Source organism: Balaenoptera acutorostrata, chromosome 15, assembly GCF_949987535.1.
Source record: "Balaenoptera acutorostrata chromosome 15, mBalAcu1.1, whole genome shotgun sequence".
NCBI classification, from domain to species: Eukaryota; Metazoa; Chordata; class Mammalia; order Artiodactyla; family Balaenopteridae; genus Balaenoptera; species Balaenoptera acutorostrata.
In genome coordinates, this window is record NC_080078.1 from 10,507,584 (window position 1) to 10,527,188 (window position 19,605).

General features: G+C 42.7%; 1 protein-coding gene across 3 annotated transcripts in view; it reads right to left on the reverse strand.

The window, feature by feature from the left end:
* Positions 1-19,605, reverse strand: part of LOC103020815 (general transcription factor II-I repeat domain-containing protein 2) — a 55,163-nt gene that overhangs the window by 18,114 nt on the left and 17,444 nt on the right. For 2 of the 3 annotated variants that reach the window (XM_057529541.1, XM_057529540.1), the window contains 6 exons: positions 10,268-10,387; positions 8,238-8,421; positions 8,054-8,082; positions 6,576-6,630; positions 6,219-6,262; positions 2,564-2,641 (listed from right to left, as the gene is read on the reverse strand). In XM_057529541.1, coding sequence (XP_057385524.1) covers positions 2,564-2,641; positions 6,219-6,262; positions 6,576-6,630; positions 8,054-8,082; positions 8,238-8,421; positions 10,268-10,387 — 510 coding nt within the window. The remainder of the gene's footprint in view (positions 1-2,563; positions 2,642-6,218; positions 6,263-6,575; positions 6,631-8,053; positions 8,083-8,237; positions 8,422-10,267; positions 10,388-19,605) is intronic. The other variant, XM_057529542.1, reaches the window with a different exon arrangement.

A 19,605-nucleotide genomic window follows, 5' to 3' on the forward strand; every position in this document is an offset into this window, starting at 1 on the left:
GTGATTCAAGAAAGACTATGTTAATTCCTTGATTTTGGGCTTTTGTATCCATGCTCCCTTGGGCCTGGAAGGCTTCTCTCCCATATCATGCAGTCAGCCAGGAAGAAAATAGAATGGTACTGATGCTCTGACATCCATCAGCATCAAGGAAGCCTGGGTGCACTATATCTCAGCACAGCTTGTACTGTGCATTCTTCATTTCTGGGGACCCTGGAGATGGGGTCCCTGCACATGTAAAAGACCTATGGGACTTCCGTGGGCCAAGATGTTATGTGTGCACGTGTAAATGTGTGTCGGAGGTCTTCTGAGAGATCTGTGTTGCAGATGGATCATGAGGTCCTGGTGGGGGTAGCTTCTGAGCACTAGTGGGGCCGTGTTCGCTGGGGGCTCCCCGAGGGCCAGTCGCCATTCTGAGCAGGTCACACTGATTGTCTTTTTGGATTTAAGAATATCTCCCTTACTTAAAGGATATAGACATCAGTACTTCAGCATGTGAGTATTTAACCTAAATGGTTACAAAAACATTCAGTGCTATGGAATATAGTCCATGATGTTAGGCAACTTGGAACTTTTTGGCATCAAGAAGGAAGCTGTTCTACAAAGATCTCTTGAATAGTTCTGTCATTTCCAAGCCAAGCAGGAGAAAGATTATAAATTCACACATTTAACGTAAATGTTTTTCTTCAAATAACGTACTTCTTTCCGAAAAATTAAAATAGAATGATTGCAGGTACATCCAACTTGTTCATTCCACTGATGACTTTTGGAGCAGAATCTGTAAGTATCCTATCCCTGACTGTACACGATTTGATCAACACCAAGGTCATTTAAGTTCAAAAATATATTCTTGGGAGCCAAGACGTAATTTAATTAAAAGTAGTTTGTTCAGAGAGGCCACAATAGTGAGAGGCCCGCGCACCGCGATGAAGAGTGGCCCCCCGCTTGCCGCAGCTAGAGAAAGCCCTCGCACAGAAACGAAGACCCAACACAGCCCCAAAAATAAATAAATAAATAAATAATAATTAACGGTGCTAATAAAGAAAGAAAGAAAGAAAGAAAGTAGTTTGTTCAAAACAACAGTAATTTAGAAACAAATGTGACACTGATTCTTCATGAGGGTCACATTCAACTCAGCAAGCACATCTGAGTGCTCAGTATGTAGAAAGCCCGGGCTTGGGGCTCCAGGGCAGGAGTAAGATGCTGTGTTTCCTGCCACTAGCTGAGGGAGGCCTGGCAAAAGCATAGATAGCACACAGCAGGTCACACTAAATGCTGGAAGCCCCCTGCAGGAGTTGAGATTCTGACTGTGCCCAGAAAGAAGCGGGGGGAACTCCTCAGCGGTCTGCAGGGTAGGAAGGGAGTCACAGGGAGGGATCAGCTTATAGAAAAGCCCCGTGGAAGGCGGATTCAGGGCACTTTCAAGGAATCACAGACCGAGCTGTGTGTCTGAAGAGCCCAGGGAGGGTGATGGCTGTGGAGGCAGATGAAATAGGAGGGGAGACCAGAAAGGGCAGGAGGAACGTGGAAGGAAACTGGGACTTTACAGGTGGTGCAGAGCCACAGGCAGTGTGAGTGGGGGAGAGATCCTAGTTTTCAAAGAGCATGTGATTGGGGTGGGGTGTGTGGGATGGATTGAAAAGAGATCCTCTGCCCAGAGGGAAGGAGACTGGTCACAAGGGACAGGACAGGCGGGGGTGGATGAGGGTGGGGTGGGGTGGGGTGGGGTTGGCCCGGGACAGAGCAATTACAACAGAACTTCCACTGGTCTCTGCCTTTAGATTTTCTGAAACAATTTTTTTAGTGAAAGTTTCAGAGCTATGTAATGCTGCAGAAAAATTTTCAAAGTTAAGATTTTGTAGGAAACATTTCCGATCTGATAATGTTTGAGGATGTGACTGCAAATCGTCCTGCACTCACTCTGTCTCCATTCCCAGTGGAGCTGGAAGATGGAGAAAGAATCTGAACACCGTACGGCAGTCACAGCGACATGATGGTACCATATCGTCAAACTGACATCACGCTGGGGTCCAGCGGGATTTTGGTCTTTGGGTAGAGAACCAAGCCACCCAACTGCACACAGCACCCGCCTGTGCCATGGTTGGAAAGTTTGTGTATTTGGTAACAATTGTCTTCTCCCCGTTGAACTTGTATGCTGTCAATGAAACAACTATTAAGAAAAGGCACTTGAATTTCTTAACTCATCTCCATCTCTTTTAACACTTACTATTTTCTCAGCCACCTAGGGGACAGACTGGACAGAAGACAATTAAGGCAGGAATATTTTAGAACACACAAAATAATATTTAATAGACAAACTCTAGTAAAATGCAGCCTGAAATGTCTTTACATTCACGGATGCCTAGAATCATGTGGATTCAGGCTAAATATTAATACAATCTATTTTATGACTATAAAATTGTTTACCCTAATGGCACTGTGCTAGATCCTGGGTAAATGTACATGGATCTTTACGACTCTTTTCCTGTTTTTCAGATGGGTGCTAATTAACATTTTCCATCACAGATAACTTCTAAAGAAGAAAATTATTATAAAATGATATTACCTTGCATACTATATTCATAGTAATTAGGATCTTCTGATTCTTTCTTGACTGACATAACTGTTGCTTTCGGTGAAATGCCTTTGAATGCAATGGAAATTATAAAATTATGTGTTAGGCTAGACTCACGAACAGAGATATGACTGGCTAGCATATCTTCCAGGTTCTGTTTGGATTAACACAGCAACACTGCAATCAGCAAAAGAACTTGTAGCTCATGCACTAGGAACAAATGGTTTATCCATATAAAAATATAAATATAAAATAATAATAAAACAACATAAAGCAAAGAAGGAAGGGAGGAGAGATGGATGGAAGGAAGGAGGAAAAGAAGGGAAGGAGAAAGAGGTCTAATTCCCGGTTCGGGGAAATTTTCCCTTTCAAGATGGATGAATATGTACATGCATTTATATGCAATATAAATATTGCAAATATTCTGCTGTAATGGGGCCCAAATTGGCACAGATAATCTTAATTTACTTACTACAACAAAATGAATTTCAAAACCTGGGGAAACTACATTGGTTAAACCAAAAGGCTTTATCAGGGAAAGGTATAGTAGATGGCAAAAATTGGCCACAAATGTCTTCCATCCCAGTATATACACCTGTTTGCAATGTAACTTTCCCACTCCTATTTTCTAGAAGTGGAAAACTACTCCACCTTTTGAATCTGGGCCTGGCCACGTGACTTGCTTTGGCCAGTGGGATGTAGGCAGAGGCTTGAAAAGTGCTTGTGCATCAGCGTCTGCTGTTTTTGGAACAGAGTTGCCATGTGAATGAGCCTGGAGGATGTGAGACCAAGAGGAGAGGGAGGCCCAACTCTGGCAGCTGAGGCCTCGGCCCCAGGAGTGAGGCCAGCCCAGACCAGAAGGACGGCTTGGCCAACACACAGAATTGTAAGAAAGACTAAATTATTGTTTGAAGCCACTAGGTTCTGGGGTGCTCTTTTATACTGCAATAGATAACTGATACTGAAGTATACATATAATTTAACTGTGAAAGTTAACAGAAGCAAAAACAAAAATTGTGACAAGCTTGGGATTTCACTGTTCAGCATTAATTTACAAGTTGTGGCAGGGGAGGTCGTCTGAAAACCTTTAACAGCTCTGTTGGCATAGGGATAGTAAGACTGGGTATTAACGAATGTGACTGTCAAAAAGAAAAATTTGTTAAACGGAGGAACATAATGGACACGGCTGATGGCCATATCAGTGAAATGGAAGATTAAGTTGAGGAAATTGCTCAGAAGTGGGACAGAAAGGTAGTCTGATGGAAAGATTAAAGGAGAGCTCACAAATGGAGGTCTACTTGTGCATAAAAAAGAAAAAAGCTCTTTACATGTTTGTAAGTGATCTGAAAGAATTTCCACAAATTGGTTAAGAGCTGTTGCCCTTAAAATGGGGTTTGAATTTGAGGTGCAGTGAGATTTAAGAGAGATGGAGCTTTGAGAGGGGAGGAGTGAAGAGGAATTTTACTTATTACTACTTATTACACTACTTATTACCACTTACTACACTGAATTTTTATTTAAAACATGTATAACTTTTGTAATTTATAGTAAAACTTTAAAGTACAAACATTTGATAAATATGTGACAGCTGGGCTGTCAAAGAAAAATTTCTTTTCAATGCAGGCAATTGAAAGCAGATTTGACGGTGCAGAATGCAGAATTGCTTCAGCCTTTCCTCAAAATATGAGGGGGGAGGGGGAAATTCAGAAGTTAAAACCATTTAAATGTTCTGTGCAGCAAGTGCTACACAAACATCAAAGGAAATAAGGCCAATGGATGGTCAGCTCACAGAAGCCTGCAAGCACCTGGAAGCAATTTGTATCATGAAATCCATGGTAGAAAGTCACATTATTAGGGAGCTTGTTTATAGGGCATCACATCTCCAAAGAGAGGCCTCAACAAAAGAGGCCTATTTTAAGGCTGGTGGGAGACACTCATCCACCCAATAGCTGGTGAGGAGGGAAGGGAAGGTGGTGGGGCTGTGGATCCTTGAAAGGGCCCCCCCCGGGGAGAGCTGACAACCCCTCACTCCCACTCCATTTGTTTTCCCGGTTTCTGAGAGGAGACTGTGGCTTGGGGGTTTTAAATTCTCTGTTACCAACGGAAATGCAGGCAGAATGTATCTGAGTTTGGAAACGCACCCAAGGCTAAGATTAAAGGGGCAAGCGTGTAAGGCATGTCATGTGTAAGTGGGATGAAGACGGCACAGCTGAATTCTGTTGGCTGAAATATTTGGCTCCTTTTCGTTGACTTGTGTTGGTTTTACCTAGAATAACTAAAATGGACAGGCACTCTTATTTTTCAGGCTGACATTTAAGGTGGAGCTTCTACCGAGCACATGTTTATCTGTGGATAGGAGTGACCCTGGGGTATGACAAGGGCGGATTCAGGCTACTCCTGCCCCAAGGGATTGGGGAGGCAGCTGAGCATAAACCACACCTGACACCTTCAGCAAAGCTCGTGCTCTGACCTCCATTTCACTGGAGGTAACATCTCTCTTTGCCTTCTCTCTCCATCTTTTCTTAATATTGAATATTTTTCTTTTACATTATCTCAGATTTAACTTTAACTTTACATTTGGAATTGTTTATTTCTTATTTCTACATTGCTTTTCTAAACATTATTAACTTCTCATTTTACCCCGTATAGTCAGCTTGTGTTCATCTTTATCTTTTTGAGGTTTGAGTTTCAGTTTTATATCCTTGTTTATTTTAGGTTTTCTAACGTTTCTACTTCTAATGCTTTCAATATTTTTCCATCCCTTGATTAAACATTTGAGTTAAAAAATTTTTTTTCTATTTTTAACCTTTAACATTTTTCCTTCTAATGCCATTTTTTTTTTTTTTTGAGGCGTGGGAGAGCAGGGATGGGGGTTAACTACTCTCACCATCAAAGAGGGATTTTTTTCCCAACATACATTGTCATAGTAATGTACGTCTATTGTAGAACATTTAGAAATGACAGAGTAAGAAAGCAATAAAATAAGCTATGTCCGAAAATAAAAACACTGCTTTATTCATAAATCAAATTCATATTCCAAATGTGTATCCAAGACTGTTTACTCATTTAGCAGTCAAGTTCTAATTTCCATATAATTAAAATAATAACTTTGTCTACAAATGTATCTACTTAATAACATCTTAGTACCTAATATTTATTGAATTAGAAGGCTTTTTTTCTAGATATTTGAGTAAAATATGATTATTCTGCAAATAAGGCCCCCATTGAGGTTAATTAGTGCCCTATCCCCATTATCTTGTTGATTCTTTGGGATTTTCTACCCAGATATGGACCAATATAACATCTGCTAATTAAAGACAGTTTTAGTTTGTCATTCCCAATCCATATACCTTATATTTCCTTTTCTTGTCTTACTGTATTAGCTAGGACTTTCGGTATGATGTTGAAAGGGAGTGATGAGACGGTACATCCTTGCCTTGTTCCTGATCTTAGTGGGAAAGATTCTAGTTTCTCAGCATGAAATATGATATTAGCTGTAGGTTTTTTGTAAATTTTTTTTTATCAAGTTGAGGAAATTCCCCTCTATTCCTGGTTTACTGAAAGTCCCATTTTTAAGTAAAACAAAAGAAAGGAGTCAAATAATGACCTGCTGAACACCTGATTCTACAAGCATCAGTGTACATACCAGAATCTTCCATGGGTTCAGTCTTCACATTGATGGGGGCACAGCTAAAAGGAGAAGGGAATGCTGGTTAAGATGGGCAGGGTGAGAACTGCCCAAAGGCATCTGGACACACTGAATCTAATCCCCAGATCTCCACACCATCATAGGTTCCCCTCCCCCCATCAAACTGAATGCAAAGCTACCTCAACTTTAATGTTGTAACAAATTATTCAGAAAGTTAAAGGTGTCAATGAATATATTCTCATAATCCCAAACATCCTTTTGAATAAAGAATATGTAACAAAATAAGACATTCCATAGCCTAAAAACGAATACATTTGGGTTAGATGTGGACTTAATTTTTTATTTCTCCCTTACCTTTCACTTGGTGATGTCACTGATCTCTCAGCATCTGTTACCACCCCAGGCCCACCTGTGCGTGAGTAAAAAGACACACGCTAGCCCCTGTCTGCACCTTGAAATATGACAACATTCAAAGGCACATACAGGGAAAGCGAATACAAAGAGAACAGAATTCCTGGCTCTAGGTCATCATGGAATAGCAGCGGAGGAGAGACCAACTCAAAGCAGCCCCCAGGGCCTGGGCCATCTGTGTGGGCACAATGGGGGCCAAGGAGCAGACCTGTGCCCGAGCGACCTCCGGCAGGTTACTAAGCCTCCTCGTGCCTCAGTTTCCTCGTCTCAAGATGGTGGTTGGGTGAGGATTAATTAATACATGCAAAGTGCTTAGAACAGTGCCTATCACAAAATACGTGTCAGCAGCTATTACCGTGATTCTATAATGACAATACAAGCCACCTGGGACAACAGTCACCTGGTCAGCTGCCACCCCTCACCCTCCAGCCCCTTCTTTAATGTGAGCTGGGGGACCCCAGGGACTCGCAACTGCTCCAGAAATACTTGCTCCGTGAGTAGCCCACGCACAGGAGTGTCCCATTGCCCTCTGTACCCCGAGGTAGGCCATGTGGACAGTAGGACCCTCCACCCACCCCTGCCGCCTGGCTTCTGTACCTATATGGGCTCCGCATAACACCCTCTTTAGACCTGGTCTTTCATGAACAGCTATGGCCCAAGGTTTCCAACTACAATCCAGAATAATAATCTGAGAAAATAAGGAAGTGGGCATAGATGGATCTCTAAATGCTCCTGGTAAAATTACTATTTCCTTTTTTGGTCCCTTCATCAGTTAAGGAGCTTATGAGGGGTCCTGGTTTCCCAAACATGGTCTCAAACACCCTGCACATAGCTTTCTGCCTGACCACATGGAATGGGCTTCCCGGGGGAACCAAGCTATTGAGATCCTGCTTATCTTGGGGGCCAGCTCCTCCAGGAAGCTCTTCTGACCACACAATTCTAACCCCTTTCGGGGGCTCTCAGGGATTTCCTCCACGGGTCACCCCTGGTTCTCTGAACAGTCTCTTTCCTTCTCCCAGACCATGTATCTCAGAAGCACGGGAATGGTCACACAGCCCGGACCACTCCTGAATCCCACAACGCCTGGCCCGTGGTTGGTGCTCAAAGACCAGGAAGTCACTCCAGCATCCTCAGACTCCTGTGCACACGGACAAGGTAGATCTCCTGCCCTCCGAGGGCATGCGAGCTGTCGGGAGGGTGGCGTCTCGTCTCTCAGGCTGGCTACGTGTGTTTCCCTGAGCTGTAGTCCCTGCAAACATCACCACCACCCCTGGCCCTGGGATCAGAGGTGGCCTCCTCAATGCAGGAAAGGCAAAGCATAAACAAGCTTTAGAATGTGCCAAACTTGCATTTTAATTAAGAAAAGCAGAACTGGTTTAGCAGTCAAGGGCAGTCACCAAGTATGAGAAGCTGTCACTTACCTAGCTGATTCACGGGACCCAGGAAGGGTCTGCAAGAAAACCAATACTGTTACCTGACATGAACACACAAGACGGACAGATTAAACATCTGAATAACCAACTTCTAAACATAACGGGACAGAATTAACTAACTGAAATTAAGCTGTCAGTTTATCAGCTGTTAGGAGGGGGTAGAGCCTATCACCTGTTGATAAGGAATGAAATCCCCGCTTTGTTCTCCAAAATCCACTTCAGGGTTGCAAGGTCATAGTTCTCAGGGTGTTGAAAGGGGACCCCTTCTGGGAGCCCCTGCACCACCACGGCTGCGTGGTCCCTCAGCATCTTCTCGTAAGGAACAGGCACCATCGCTGTCGTCCCCAAGGCTTTGCCTAGAAGCAGCAGCAGGATGTCTTTAAACAATATGAGCGTAAATCCCTGAGAGTCAATTTCACGTAGTGTCATAAACACAGGTGGTGATATTTGGCTCTGAAATTAAAAGCCTAAAGTGTCCTATGCCTCTATATCTCAAGTTAATAAAATTTCCGACCAAAAGGCCAAAAGAAAAAGTATAAAATGTTTTCCTTTAAATCTTCACATAAGAGAATATAATAGGTTGCATAATCTATAAAAATATTGAATCACAGGGGCTTCCCTGGTGGCGCAGTGGTTAAGAATCCGCCTGCCAATGCAGGGGACACGGATTAGAGCCCTGGTCTGGGAAGATACCACATGCCGCGGAGCAACTAAGCCCGTGCGCCACAACTACTGAGCCTGCGCTCTAGAGCCCGTGAGCCATAACTACTGAAGCCCGCGTGCCTAGAGCCCGTGCTCCACAACAAGAGAAGCCACCGCAATGAGAAGCCCGCGCACCGTAACAAAGAGTAGCCCCCGCTCACCACAACTAGAGAAAGCCCACGCACAGCAACGAAGACCCAACACAGCCAAAAATAAATAAATAAAATAAATAAATTTATTAAAAAGAAAATACTGAATCACTATGTTGTACACCTGAAACTAATATAATATTGGAAGTCAACTATATTTCAATAAGTAAATTAATTAACTAAAAATAATCTATTTCCAAAGGAAAGAAAATAATAGGTCTTTTTCTCCATTCTCTTGGAGGTTGCACAATTCAGGGCGCTCACCCTGGTGCCCCCAGGGCTGCAGGGAACACCCTGAGGTTACTCAGGCTGCAGCCAAAGAGGATGAGAGCCCTGCCCAAAGCTGAACTGTCCCTGTGTCACACTGTACAGATTGGGCCAACCTGCCTGTAGAAAGCTGAGTCCACCTGGGAATGTGTCGGTCTCTCTGCACTGGCTGACCAGCTCCGAGGTGCTGGAGCTCCATTTCTCATATGGAAGTGTAGCTTGAGACCCTAAGATCCCCTATGCCGGAGGAGTCCCCCAAATCCAAATGCTCACAGGGACCTGCAGGTCACATAGATGTTTGCAGCTGTCTAGGAATGATGATCCAGGCCCTAAGATGCTAAGGTGCTTCTATCACAAGTACAACACCTGCAGACTTCCTTGTTATCTAGCTTTTTAAAGCACTGTGTGGGTATTAAAAAAAAAAAATCCCGGGCTTCCCTGGTGGCGCAGTGGTTGAGAATCTGCCTGCTAATGCAGGGGACATGGGTTCGAGCCCTGGTCTGGGAAGATCCCACATGCCACGGAGCAACTAGGCCCGTGTGCCACAACTACTGAGCCTGTGCGTCTGGAGCCTGTGCGCTGCAACAAGAGAGGCCGCGACAGTGAGAGGCCCGCGCACCACGATGAAGAGTGGCCCCCGCTCGCCGCAACTAGAGCAAGCCCTAGCACAGAAACAAAGACCCAACATAGCAATCAATCAATCAATAAATCAATAAATAAATCTTTATAAAAAAAATATCCCTGTCTCCATGCCTGTGGGAAGATGTGGGTAGGCGGGGAGACCAGTGAGGATGAGGCTGGTGCGTGAACCAACCATGAATGTCTGTAATAACTGCATGGCCATGGGGAGGGGGCTCCGCAAAGACTGAAGGCTGATGAATTCAGAGGTTCCGACGGACCAGAAGAGACCAAGTGGTCTTCCATAAGAAGACTTGATCTGGTACTTAACTGGCTCTCCCCTTGATGTGAATGTGGATTTTTCCAACGTTAGAGACGGTCTAAATATTCATGCTGATAAAATGATTTCTAATACCATCTTCTGTAGTGAACTATTCAGACAATTAATGCTTAAAGTGAGCTTTACCGTAACAAAAGCAGAAATAGTCCTCGACGGCTTTTCTGAGTATTTCCGTTTCCCCTGAATCAATCTGCATCCCGTTGGCAGGGCCTGGGGGTTTCACCTCCTGCAGCCCTTCGGCAATGCCTGTAAACGAGTGATCAGTACAAAGTCAGTATCCAAGTATCTGTACTGTACATTTCCTTAACGTCCATGCTTCTGGTACTGAAAGGAAAAAGGGGAAAAAAAGGAATAGACATAAAACAAGATCTTTTTTTAAAAAAAATAAATTTATTTATTTATTTTTGGCTGCGTTGGGTCTTTGTTGCTGTGCGCGGGCTTTCTCTAGTTGCAGCGAGCAGGGGCTACTGTTCGTTGCGGTGCACGGGCTTCTCACTGTGGTGGCTTCTCTTGTTGCGGAGCACGGGCTCTAGGCGCGTGGGCTTCAGTAGTTGTGGCATGCAGGCTCAGTAGTTGTGGCTCATGGGCTCCAGAGCACGGGCTCAGCAGCTGTGGCGCACAGGCCCAGCTGCTTTGGGACATGTGGGATCTTCCCGGACCAGGGCTTGAACCTGTGTCCCCTGCATTGGCAGGCGGATTCTTAACCACTGCGCTACCAGGGAAGTCCAAAACAAGATCTTTTAATTTAAAAAAAAACAACACAACAAAGAACAGGCTATTTATGATGAACAGGATAAAATAACATAGTGATCATCTCTGAAATGAATCTATTGATAAACAATAAATAATTCAACATATAAGGAAATATTAGTAGTTCAGAGGAAATGGTAACAGAAAATTGTTTGCTGGGAATTCCCTGGCGGTCCAGTGGTTAGGACTCTGCACTTCCACTGCAGAGGACTCGGGTCCCATCCCTGGTTGGGGAACTAAGATCCCGCAGGCCGAGCAGGGAAGCCAAAAGAAAAAAAAGAAAAGAAAAGAAAGAAAATGGTTTGCTATCCAGTCTGCGAGTGACAGTCACTGTGTAGGAAGACCCTCAGCACTGGGCAGGTTCGGGACCAGCCCCCCGGTCAGCTGCTACTCCAAAAGTTTTGAAACTGGTTGTTTGTTTTCATCAGGATTAGTCAGGACACAGAAACCACACATTAATTTGAACAGGGAAAGTTTAATAAAAGAATCATTAGTGGGACTTCTCTGGTGGTCCCGAGGTTAAGACTCTGTGCTCCCGATGCGAGGGGCCTGGTTCGATCCCTGGTGAGGGACCTAGATCCCACGTCCCATAACTAAGAGCATGCATGCTACAACTAAGACTTGGTGCAGCCAAAAAAAAAAAAAAAAAAAAAAGAATCGTAGTAACAAGGATGAACTGCTAAGGGATAATGAGAACTCTAGACAACACACAAGTAACAGGCAGCAGGAGTATCAACTACCACAAGGGCTGAGGGAGCGACTAATCCTGGAAGAGAGTCCCCCTGAGGCTGAGATCCAGGCCTCTCTGGGGAGGGGACAGAGCCCGCAGGGGTGCCACAAGCTGGGGCTGGCAAGCAGGAACCCGTCCTCTAGAGGTGCTAGTGGAAACCACTGGCAAGTTGCCCCTGGGGTGCCGCCAGATTCGCTGGTGCAGGGAAGCTGTTCCCTGGGGTGGTGGCAGAACTCTGGAAACCACCCGTGGGGTGATGCCAGCAGAACTTTCTAGGAGGCCCCTCTCTCGGGCACTGGCGGAACTAACTCCCTGGGAAACTGCCTGTGGGTGTGGTGCCCCTGGGATTTCTCTGGGAAGCTGCCTTCTGGAACTTTCTGGGACTTCTGTGTGACTTGCTGGGCAGCCGGCCAGGATGCAGGGGAGCCAACTGGATGCTGTGTGCGGCAGGGGTGCCCCTGGGAATCCCAAGTGCAATTGGTCACCGCGTGCTACAGGTACAAGCAGGTGAGAGCCCGCTGGAAATGGAAAGAGAAGTGTCTTCCTCCTCCAGGGACCTCCTGAAAAAGCCTCCAAGGTAGGTCCTGGGCCAGCTGCCAAGGGAGAAATGTTTACAGGGTCCAGTTCCAGTATCACAAGGCAGGACAAAGAAGGGTGGACTTGGAGTAGAGAGGCAGTAACTTGAAAACCGTCAAAGTGATTTCTTGGGCCAGAGAGGCTTGTACAGTGGAGTTACGTTCTAGGGTCAAATGTAAGGCAAAAATCGTGCACAGACAGAATTATACTTGAAAACCCTCAGACATCCAGGAAGTACAGGATATATATAGTTTTGTGTAAACAATTCTGCAAAGCAATTCCTAGGCATGTTCACATATCAGAACCAATTAGGCTAAAAGAAGGAAGCAGGTGAAAACCTATGTGTGTTTGGTCATTCAAACAATTTTGGCCCACAGGTAAAATAAGAGGTAAACAGAATAATTGACAGTACTGCCTGCAGGTTCACTCCAGAGGTCAGTGAACTACAGCCTGGGGCCACACCCTGCCCGCGGCCCGTTTTTTGTATGACCTGTGAGCTAAGAGTAGTTTTTCATATTTTGAAATGGTTAAATAAGTTCAAAAGGACTTACTTCATGACCTGAGAAAATAACACGAAATTCCCATTTCAGTGACGTAAATAAAGTTTTATTGACCAGGTGCATTCATCGCCATATCACCTGCTTCTACTTTCATGCTACAAAAGCAAGGTGAGTGGCTGCAACAGAGGCTGTAATGACCCAGAGACTAAAACATTTACTATCACTCCCGTTACAGAGAAAGCTCGCCAGTCCCTGGTTTACTTTATATTGCTTTAATATTAAGCACTTATAACCCTAACCCAGGTTGATTCTAAATTCCTTCTGTTTTGAGGATTAAATTTGTGAATGCTTATACAGCAGGGAGTTGGTTTCTAACTTCAGAAGGCAGGTAAATGTGTTTTTGATGCAATTCTATGGTAATTTTTCCTTACTTCTAAGACAACTTCTAGAGAAATAACCATCACATATTCAAGAATGACACCCAGCATTACTGTTCCAGCGATGGCAGAGAAGTGTGTATTTGCCAGGAACAATGAATGATAAGCTCTGGACAAAATGAGAAGATCAACTACTTGAAAGCACTGAAGAACAACCAGAAACAGGCGAAAACAGGAAGGAATGCTATCCTCGAAAGAAGGGAAGCACACATATGGAATGAGCTGCACATTGACCTGGCTTTTCCCCCATGGGAACTCCTGACTTCCTGTGGGACTCAGGGAGAAATAGAGCTTAACCAAAAAGCAGCAGTCTTAATGAAACGAGGAAACCTATGTCACATATCAGGACTGCCATTGTGGTTAGACACTGAAGAGGAAATTCTGGAGAAAATGAGTCACAGAGGTGGGACACCCAGTATCATCATAGCAACTTGCCTCAAATTCTTGCTTCATCTCCAAACTGTGCAAGCACAGGGTGAGGCTTTAAGGAAAAGCAACATCTGGAAGGTAAATTGCTGAGCAGAGATTTAAACAGCTGTGTGGTGCTAGAAAGACAGGGTTTGGTATTCAAGATCCACCGAGTTCGAGAAGCTTGTTTAACACCATGTGAAACTAAGGAGCACATCTTAGGAGGAGGGGCCGCCTTCTGAGACTAAGAGGGATGCTCTAGGGCCAAGGGCAGCTCTCATCCACATGGGGGCAGGGTGACCTGCCAGTAACTTAACTGCCTGCCAGAACAAAATGCAATTTTACTTAGCAGATTTTTACAACATATCATGCATAATACCCAGTATAAAATTTAAAATTAGTAGGAATGTGAGGAAGCAGGAAAATGTGACCCATGCCCAAGACAGGAAAAAAAAATCTATAGACGTAGAACCATAAATGACCCAGATGTTGAAATTACCAGATAAGGACTAAAACAACTGCTATAAGTACATGAAAGACTTTTTATAGGGGTGGTGAACACAACAAATGAATATAAGGGAAACTGCAACAGCGAAATGAAAATGCTAACCAGAAAAGGAAGAAAGAAAATGGAATTTTATTCTAAAAAAAAAAAAAAAAAAAAAAAAAAAAAAAAAAAAGAAAATGGAATTTTAGAAATGGAAAATAATCAGAAATGAAAATTTCACGAGATGGACTTAACAGCACCCTGGATATGGCAGAAGGAAGAATCAGCGTCCTCAAAGAAATGCCAATAGAAACTATCCAATCTGAAACTTGAATACAAAAAGAAAAAGGTGGGGGGGAAGGAACAGAGCCTTAATGACTTGTGAGACAATAAATAGCAAATTTCTGGACTTCCCTGGTGATGCAGTGGTTAAGAATCCACCTGCCAGACTTCCCTGATGGCACAGTGGTTAAGAATCTGCCTGCCAATGCAGGGGACACGGGTTCAGTCCCTGGTCCTGGAAGATCCCACGTGCTGCAGAGCAACTAAGCCCGTGCGCCACAACTACTGAGCCTGTGCTCTAGAGCCCACGAGCCACAACCACTGAAACCCGCGCACCCTAGAGCCCACGTGCTGCAACTACTGAAGCCCGTGCGCCTAGAGCCCGTGCTCCACGACAAGAGAAGCCACCGCAATGAGAAGCCCGTGCACCGCAACTAGAGAAAGCCCACGTGCAGCAACGAAGACCCAATGCAGCTAAAGATAATTAAAAAAAAAAAGACATTAAATAGCAAATTTCCTTCTCTGTGTAAATTAAGAAGAGAATCAGAATAAATATTTGAAGAGATATGAATGGCCAAAAATGTCCAACATTGATGAAGACGTCAACATGCAGATTCAGTAAGCTCCACAGACCAAGTAGGGTAAAAACAAAGAAGGCTATAAATAGGCATTTCATGGCCAAACTGCTGAAGACCAAAGATGAGACAGAGCTACGGAAAAAGATACATTACCTTCAGGGGAACAAAAATAAGAATTCTAACCTGACTTTGTTATCTAAAACAGTGGCAACCGGGAGGAAATGGAATGAAACTTTTAAAGGGCTGGAGGAAGAGAATTCCCTGGCGGTCCAGTGGTTAGGACTCCATGCTTTCACTGCTAAAGGCGCAGGTTCAATCCGTAGTCGGGGAACTAAGATCCCGCAAGCCACGCGATGCGGCCAAAAGAGAAAAAAAAAGGGCTGGAGGAAAAAAATTGTCAAGCCAGATTCCATATCGAGTAAAAACAGTCTTCAAAAAACAATAAGGACCTACTGTGTGGCACAGGGAACTATATTCAATACCTTGTAATAACCCATAATGGAAAAGAATCTGAAAAAGAATATATAAATATATGTGTAACTGAATCACTTTGCTGTACACCTGAAACTAACATAACATTGTAAATCAACTATACTTCAAAAAAAAAAATGATTCAAAAACGAAAGCAAGGAGAATGATGTTGGCAAGATGGCAGACTAGGAGGCAAGGGGCCTTCCTTCCTCCACAGATACACCAAATTAACAATAGACGGACCAGAACACCTCTGTGAGAACTCTGCAGACCAGCTGAGAAGCTGTGGCACCCCAGCCATTGTAAAACCAAGAAGAGATTTCAGTACAGGGGTAGGAAGGTTCGCAGCATTTGCCGTGCCTATTCATGCTTCTCCCTCTGTGTGGCATAGTGCAGAGCAGCTGCGAAGGAACCCCCAGACTGGGGCTCCTCCCTTGAGGTGGAAACAAAAGAGTGGACTGTGTGTCCAACATTCTGGCTTGTCTGGGGGTTACTGGAGGAACTGATTTATATCTTGCCTGACTCAGAGCACTGACTTAACTCAGAGCTGCAGTTCTACGGGAAGACACCAGGGGGCGAAAGAGATTCAAAAAGGTTTGAGAGGTTCTAGAACAGCCAGCAGGGCTGATGGGTGGTCTTCCCCGCACGGAGCCAGTAAGCAAAGACTTGGGAGAGGTGATTGTCTTTTCAAACGCCTAAATCCCAGGAAAAAAAAAAAAATTACAAGGCATACAGAGAAGCAGGGAAACAAGGCCCACTCAAAGGAACAAAATAAAACTCCAGACACCAATTCTAAAGAAGTGTAGATCTATGAACTACCTGACAAAGAATTTAAAATAAAGATCCTCAGTGCACTAAAAGAGAGTATAGAAAGACAGCTAAATGATACATGAACAAAATGAGAATACTGACAAAGAGGAACTATAAAAAAAACCAAACGGCAATTCTGGGGCTGAAAAATACGATAACTGAACTGAAAAATTCATTAGAGGTGTTTGAGGGCAGACTTAATCCTGTTCCATGCTATAACATGGATGAAACTTCAGGATGTTATGCCAAAGTGAAATAAGCCAGGCGTAAGAGTGTAAATACTCTATGATTCCACTTAGATGAGGTATGTAAAATAGTCACATTCATAGAAACAAAGGAGAATGTGGTTATCAGGGGCCAAGGTAGTGGGGGAAAGGGAATTGTTTATTTAGTGGATACAGAGCTTCAGATTTGCAAGATGAAAGAGTTCTGGAGATCTGTTTCACAACAATGTGAATATTCTCAACACTGCTGAACTACTATACCCATAAGTATGGTTTAAAGGTAAATTTTATGTTTTTTTTTAAACCACACACACACACACAAATGAAGGCAAGGTAAATACATTTTCTGATAAACAAAATCAGAGAGGGTTTCTTACTATTAGACCCACACTAAAAGAAATGCTAAAGAAAGTTCTTCAGGCTGAAGGGAAATAATTCCAGATGGAAATCCAGAGCTACAAGAAGGAAAAAAGAGTATTAGAAGTGGTACATATGTAGGTAAATAAAAAGATTATTTAAAAAAATTTTGGAAAGTGATTGCTTAAAACAAACGTCATAAGGTGTTGCAGGATTTATAACATATTAGGGCTAAACAGAAGTAAACAGAATTATACTGTTTAAGGTTCTTAACATTGTAGGTGTAGTAGAAAAATAGTAATTTTAGGTTCACTGTGACAAATTAGGAGGGCATATTGTAATCCCAAGAATAACCAAAAAAAAAAAACAAAACCTAAAAGAGCTAAAATGTCAATAGAGTAGATAAAATATAATACAAAAAAATTTCTCGATCTAAAATAACACAGGGGGTTTCCCTGGTGGCACAGTGGTTAAGAATCCCCCTGCCAGTGCAGGGGACACGGGTTCGATCCCTGGTCCGGGAAGATCCCACATGCCGCAGAGCAACTAAGCCCATGTGCCACAACTACTGAGCCTGTGCTCTAGAGCCCACGAGCCACAGCTACTGAGTCCACATGCCACAACTACTGAAGCCCACGTGCCTAGAGCCCGTGCTCCACAACAAAAGAAGCCACTGCAATGAGAAGCCTGCGCACCACAATGAAGAGTAGCCCCCACTGGCCACAACTAGAGAAAGCAGGCGTGCAGCAATGAGGACCCAATGCAGCCAAAATAAATAAATAAATAAAATAAATTTATTAAAAAAATAAATAAGAAATAAAATAAAATAACGCAGGAAAGTAGTCCCAAAGGAACAAAGAACATATGAGATGAATAGAAAAGAAACAGCAACATAGAAGCTTTAAACTAAACCATATAAATAATGACGTTAAATGTAAATGGATGAAACAATCCAAGTAAGAGTCAGATTTTCAGACTGGTTTTTACAAAAAAGACCTAACTGCACGTTTACAAGAGACATAGTTTAAATATAAAGTACAGAGAGCTGAAAGTAAATGAAAAGAAAAAGATGTGCTATGCAAATATTAGTCATAAGAAAGCTGGTGAGGCTATATTAATACAAGACAAAGGAGACTTCAAGATCAGGAGGATAAATGAAACAAAGAGGAATGTTTTGTGAGGAAAACAAGGGTCAATTCAGCAGGAAAACATTACAATCCTAAATTTATATCTAATAACATTCATATCCATATCTTCAACATGTGTGAAGCAAAATGTACTAACCAAAAGGAGGAACAAATATACGATATAGCTGGCTATTTTAACACTCCTCTATCAATAATGGATAAAATAATAGGCGAAAATTGGAAATGATACAGATGAACTGAATAACATTTAACAACTTGACCTAATTGGTCTGTTAACTGCAGAATCTAAATTCTTTTCAAGTGTACATGGACTATTCACCAACATAAATGACGTGCTAAGTGATAAATTAGGTCTTGATAAACTCAAAAGGATTAAAATCATACAGAGTGGGACTTCCCCAGTGGCGCAGTGGTTAAGAATTCACCTTCCAATGCAGGGGACGCAGGTTTGATCCCTGGTCAGGGAACTAGATCCCACATGCATGCCGCAACTGAGAGTCCGCATGCCACAACTAAGGAGCCGGCGAGCCGCAACTAAGGAGCCTGCCTGCCGCAACTAAGACCCGGTGCAACCAACATGAATAAAAAAAAAACAAAAAACAAAAAACATAGAGTATGTTTTTGGACCACAATGGGATTTAACTAGAATCAATAACCCCCAAATTTCCAAATATTAGGAAATTAAGCAACATGCTTCTCAGTAACCATGGGTCAAAAAGAAATTACTAGGGTTCTTAGAAAATACTTTGAACAAAATCATAATAAAACACAACATATCAAAGTCTGAGGATTACAGCTAAAGCAGAACCTAAAGGAAACGTTATAACTTTAAATATTTTTTTAAAACTCAATGACCTAAGCTACCAAATCAAGAAGCTAGAAAAGAAAAGCAATTAAATTCAATTAAATAAGGAAATAATAAAGAGCAGAAATAAATGACAAAGAAAACAAACAATAGACAAAATCACAAAGCCAAAAGTTGCCTCACTGGAAATTTAATTAAAAGAGATGAATGCCTTACAAGATTTATCAAGGAAAAAAGAGAGAAATCATATTCAGAGAAATATGAATAGGCTTATATATGAAAAATTAGCATGCAACTGTGAAAATTTAAAAAAAATCTGTGATTCAATTTCAACGATTAGAAATCCAGTTGGCAGCTGACATTGATCTGAGCATACCCTTCTTGTTCATCAATTACATACTCACCATCTTATTTAAAGATTGCTTCATTTTTTTAATCTTCTTGATAGTAGAGACCCTAAGTTTGGTCTTAAAAGTCAATCCGAATCAATCATCCTCTCTCCTATATATATATATATATATATATATATATATATATATAAAATCTTCTACAGATATAGGTTTGTTTTGTAGTAAAATGGTATACAGTTGGCCCTTGAACAACATGAGGGTTAGGGGTGCTGGTGAAAATCTGTGTATAATTTAGTGTTGGCCTTCAGTATCCACGTTTCCTCCGTATCCACGGTTCCTCATTTGTGGATTCAACTAACCACAGATGTTGTAGTACTGTAGTATTTACCATTGAAAAAAATCCAAATATATATGGACCTGTGCAGTTCAAACCCATGTTGTTCAAGGGTCAACTGTACACATATAGAGAGAGGATATATACATCCTTTGCCAACCCTTGGAGACATCTATATATCTATACCCATATCCCCGTACACACACACAAACACACA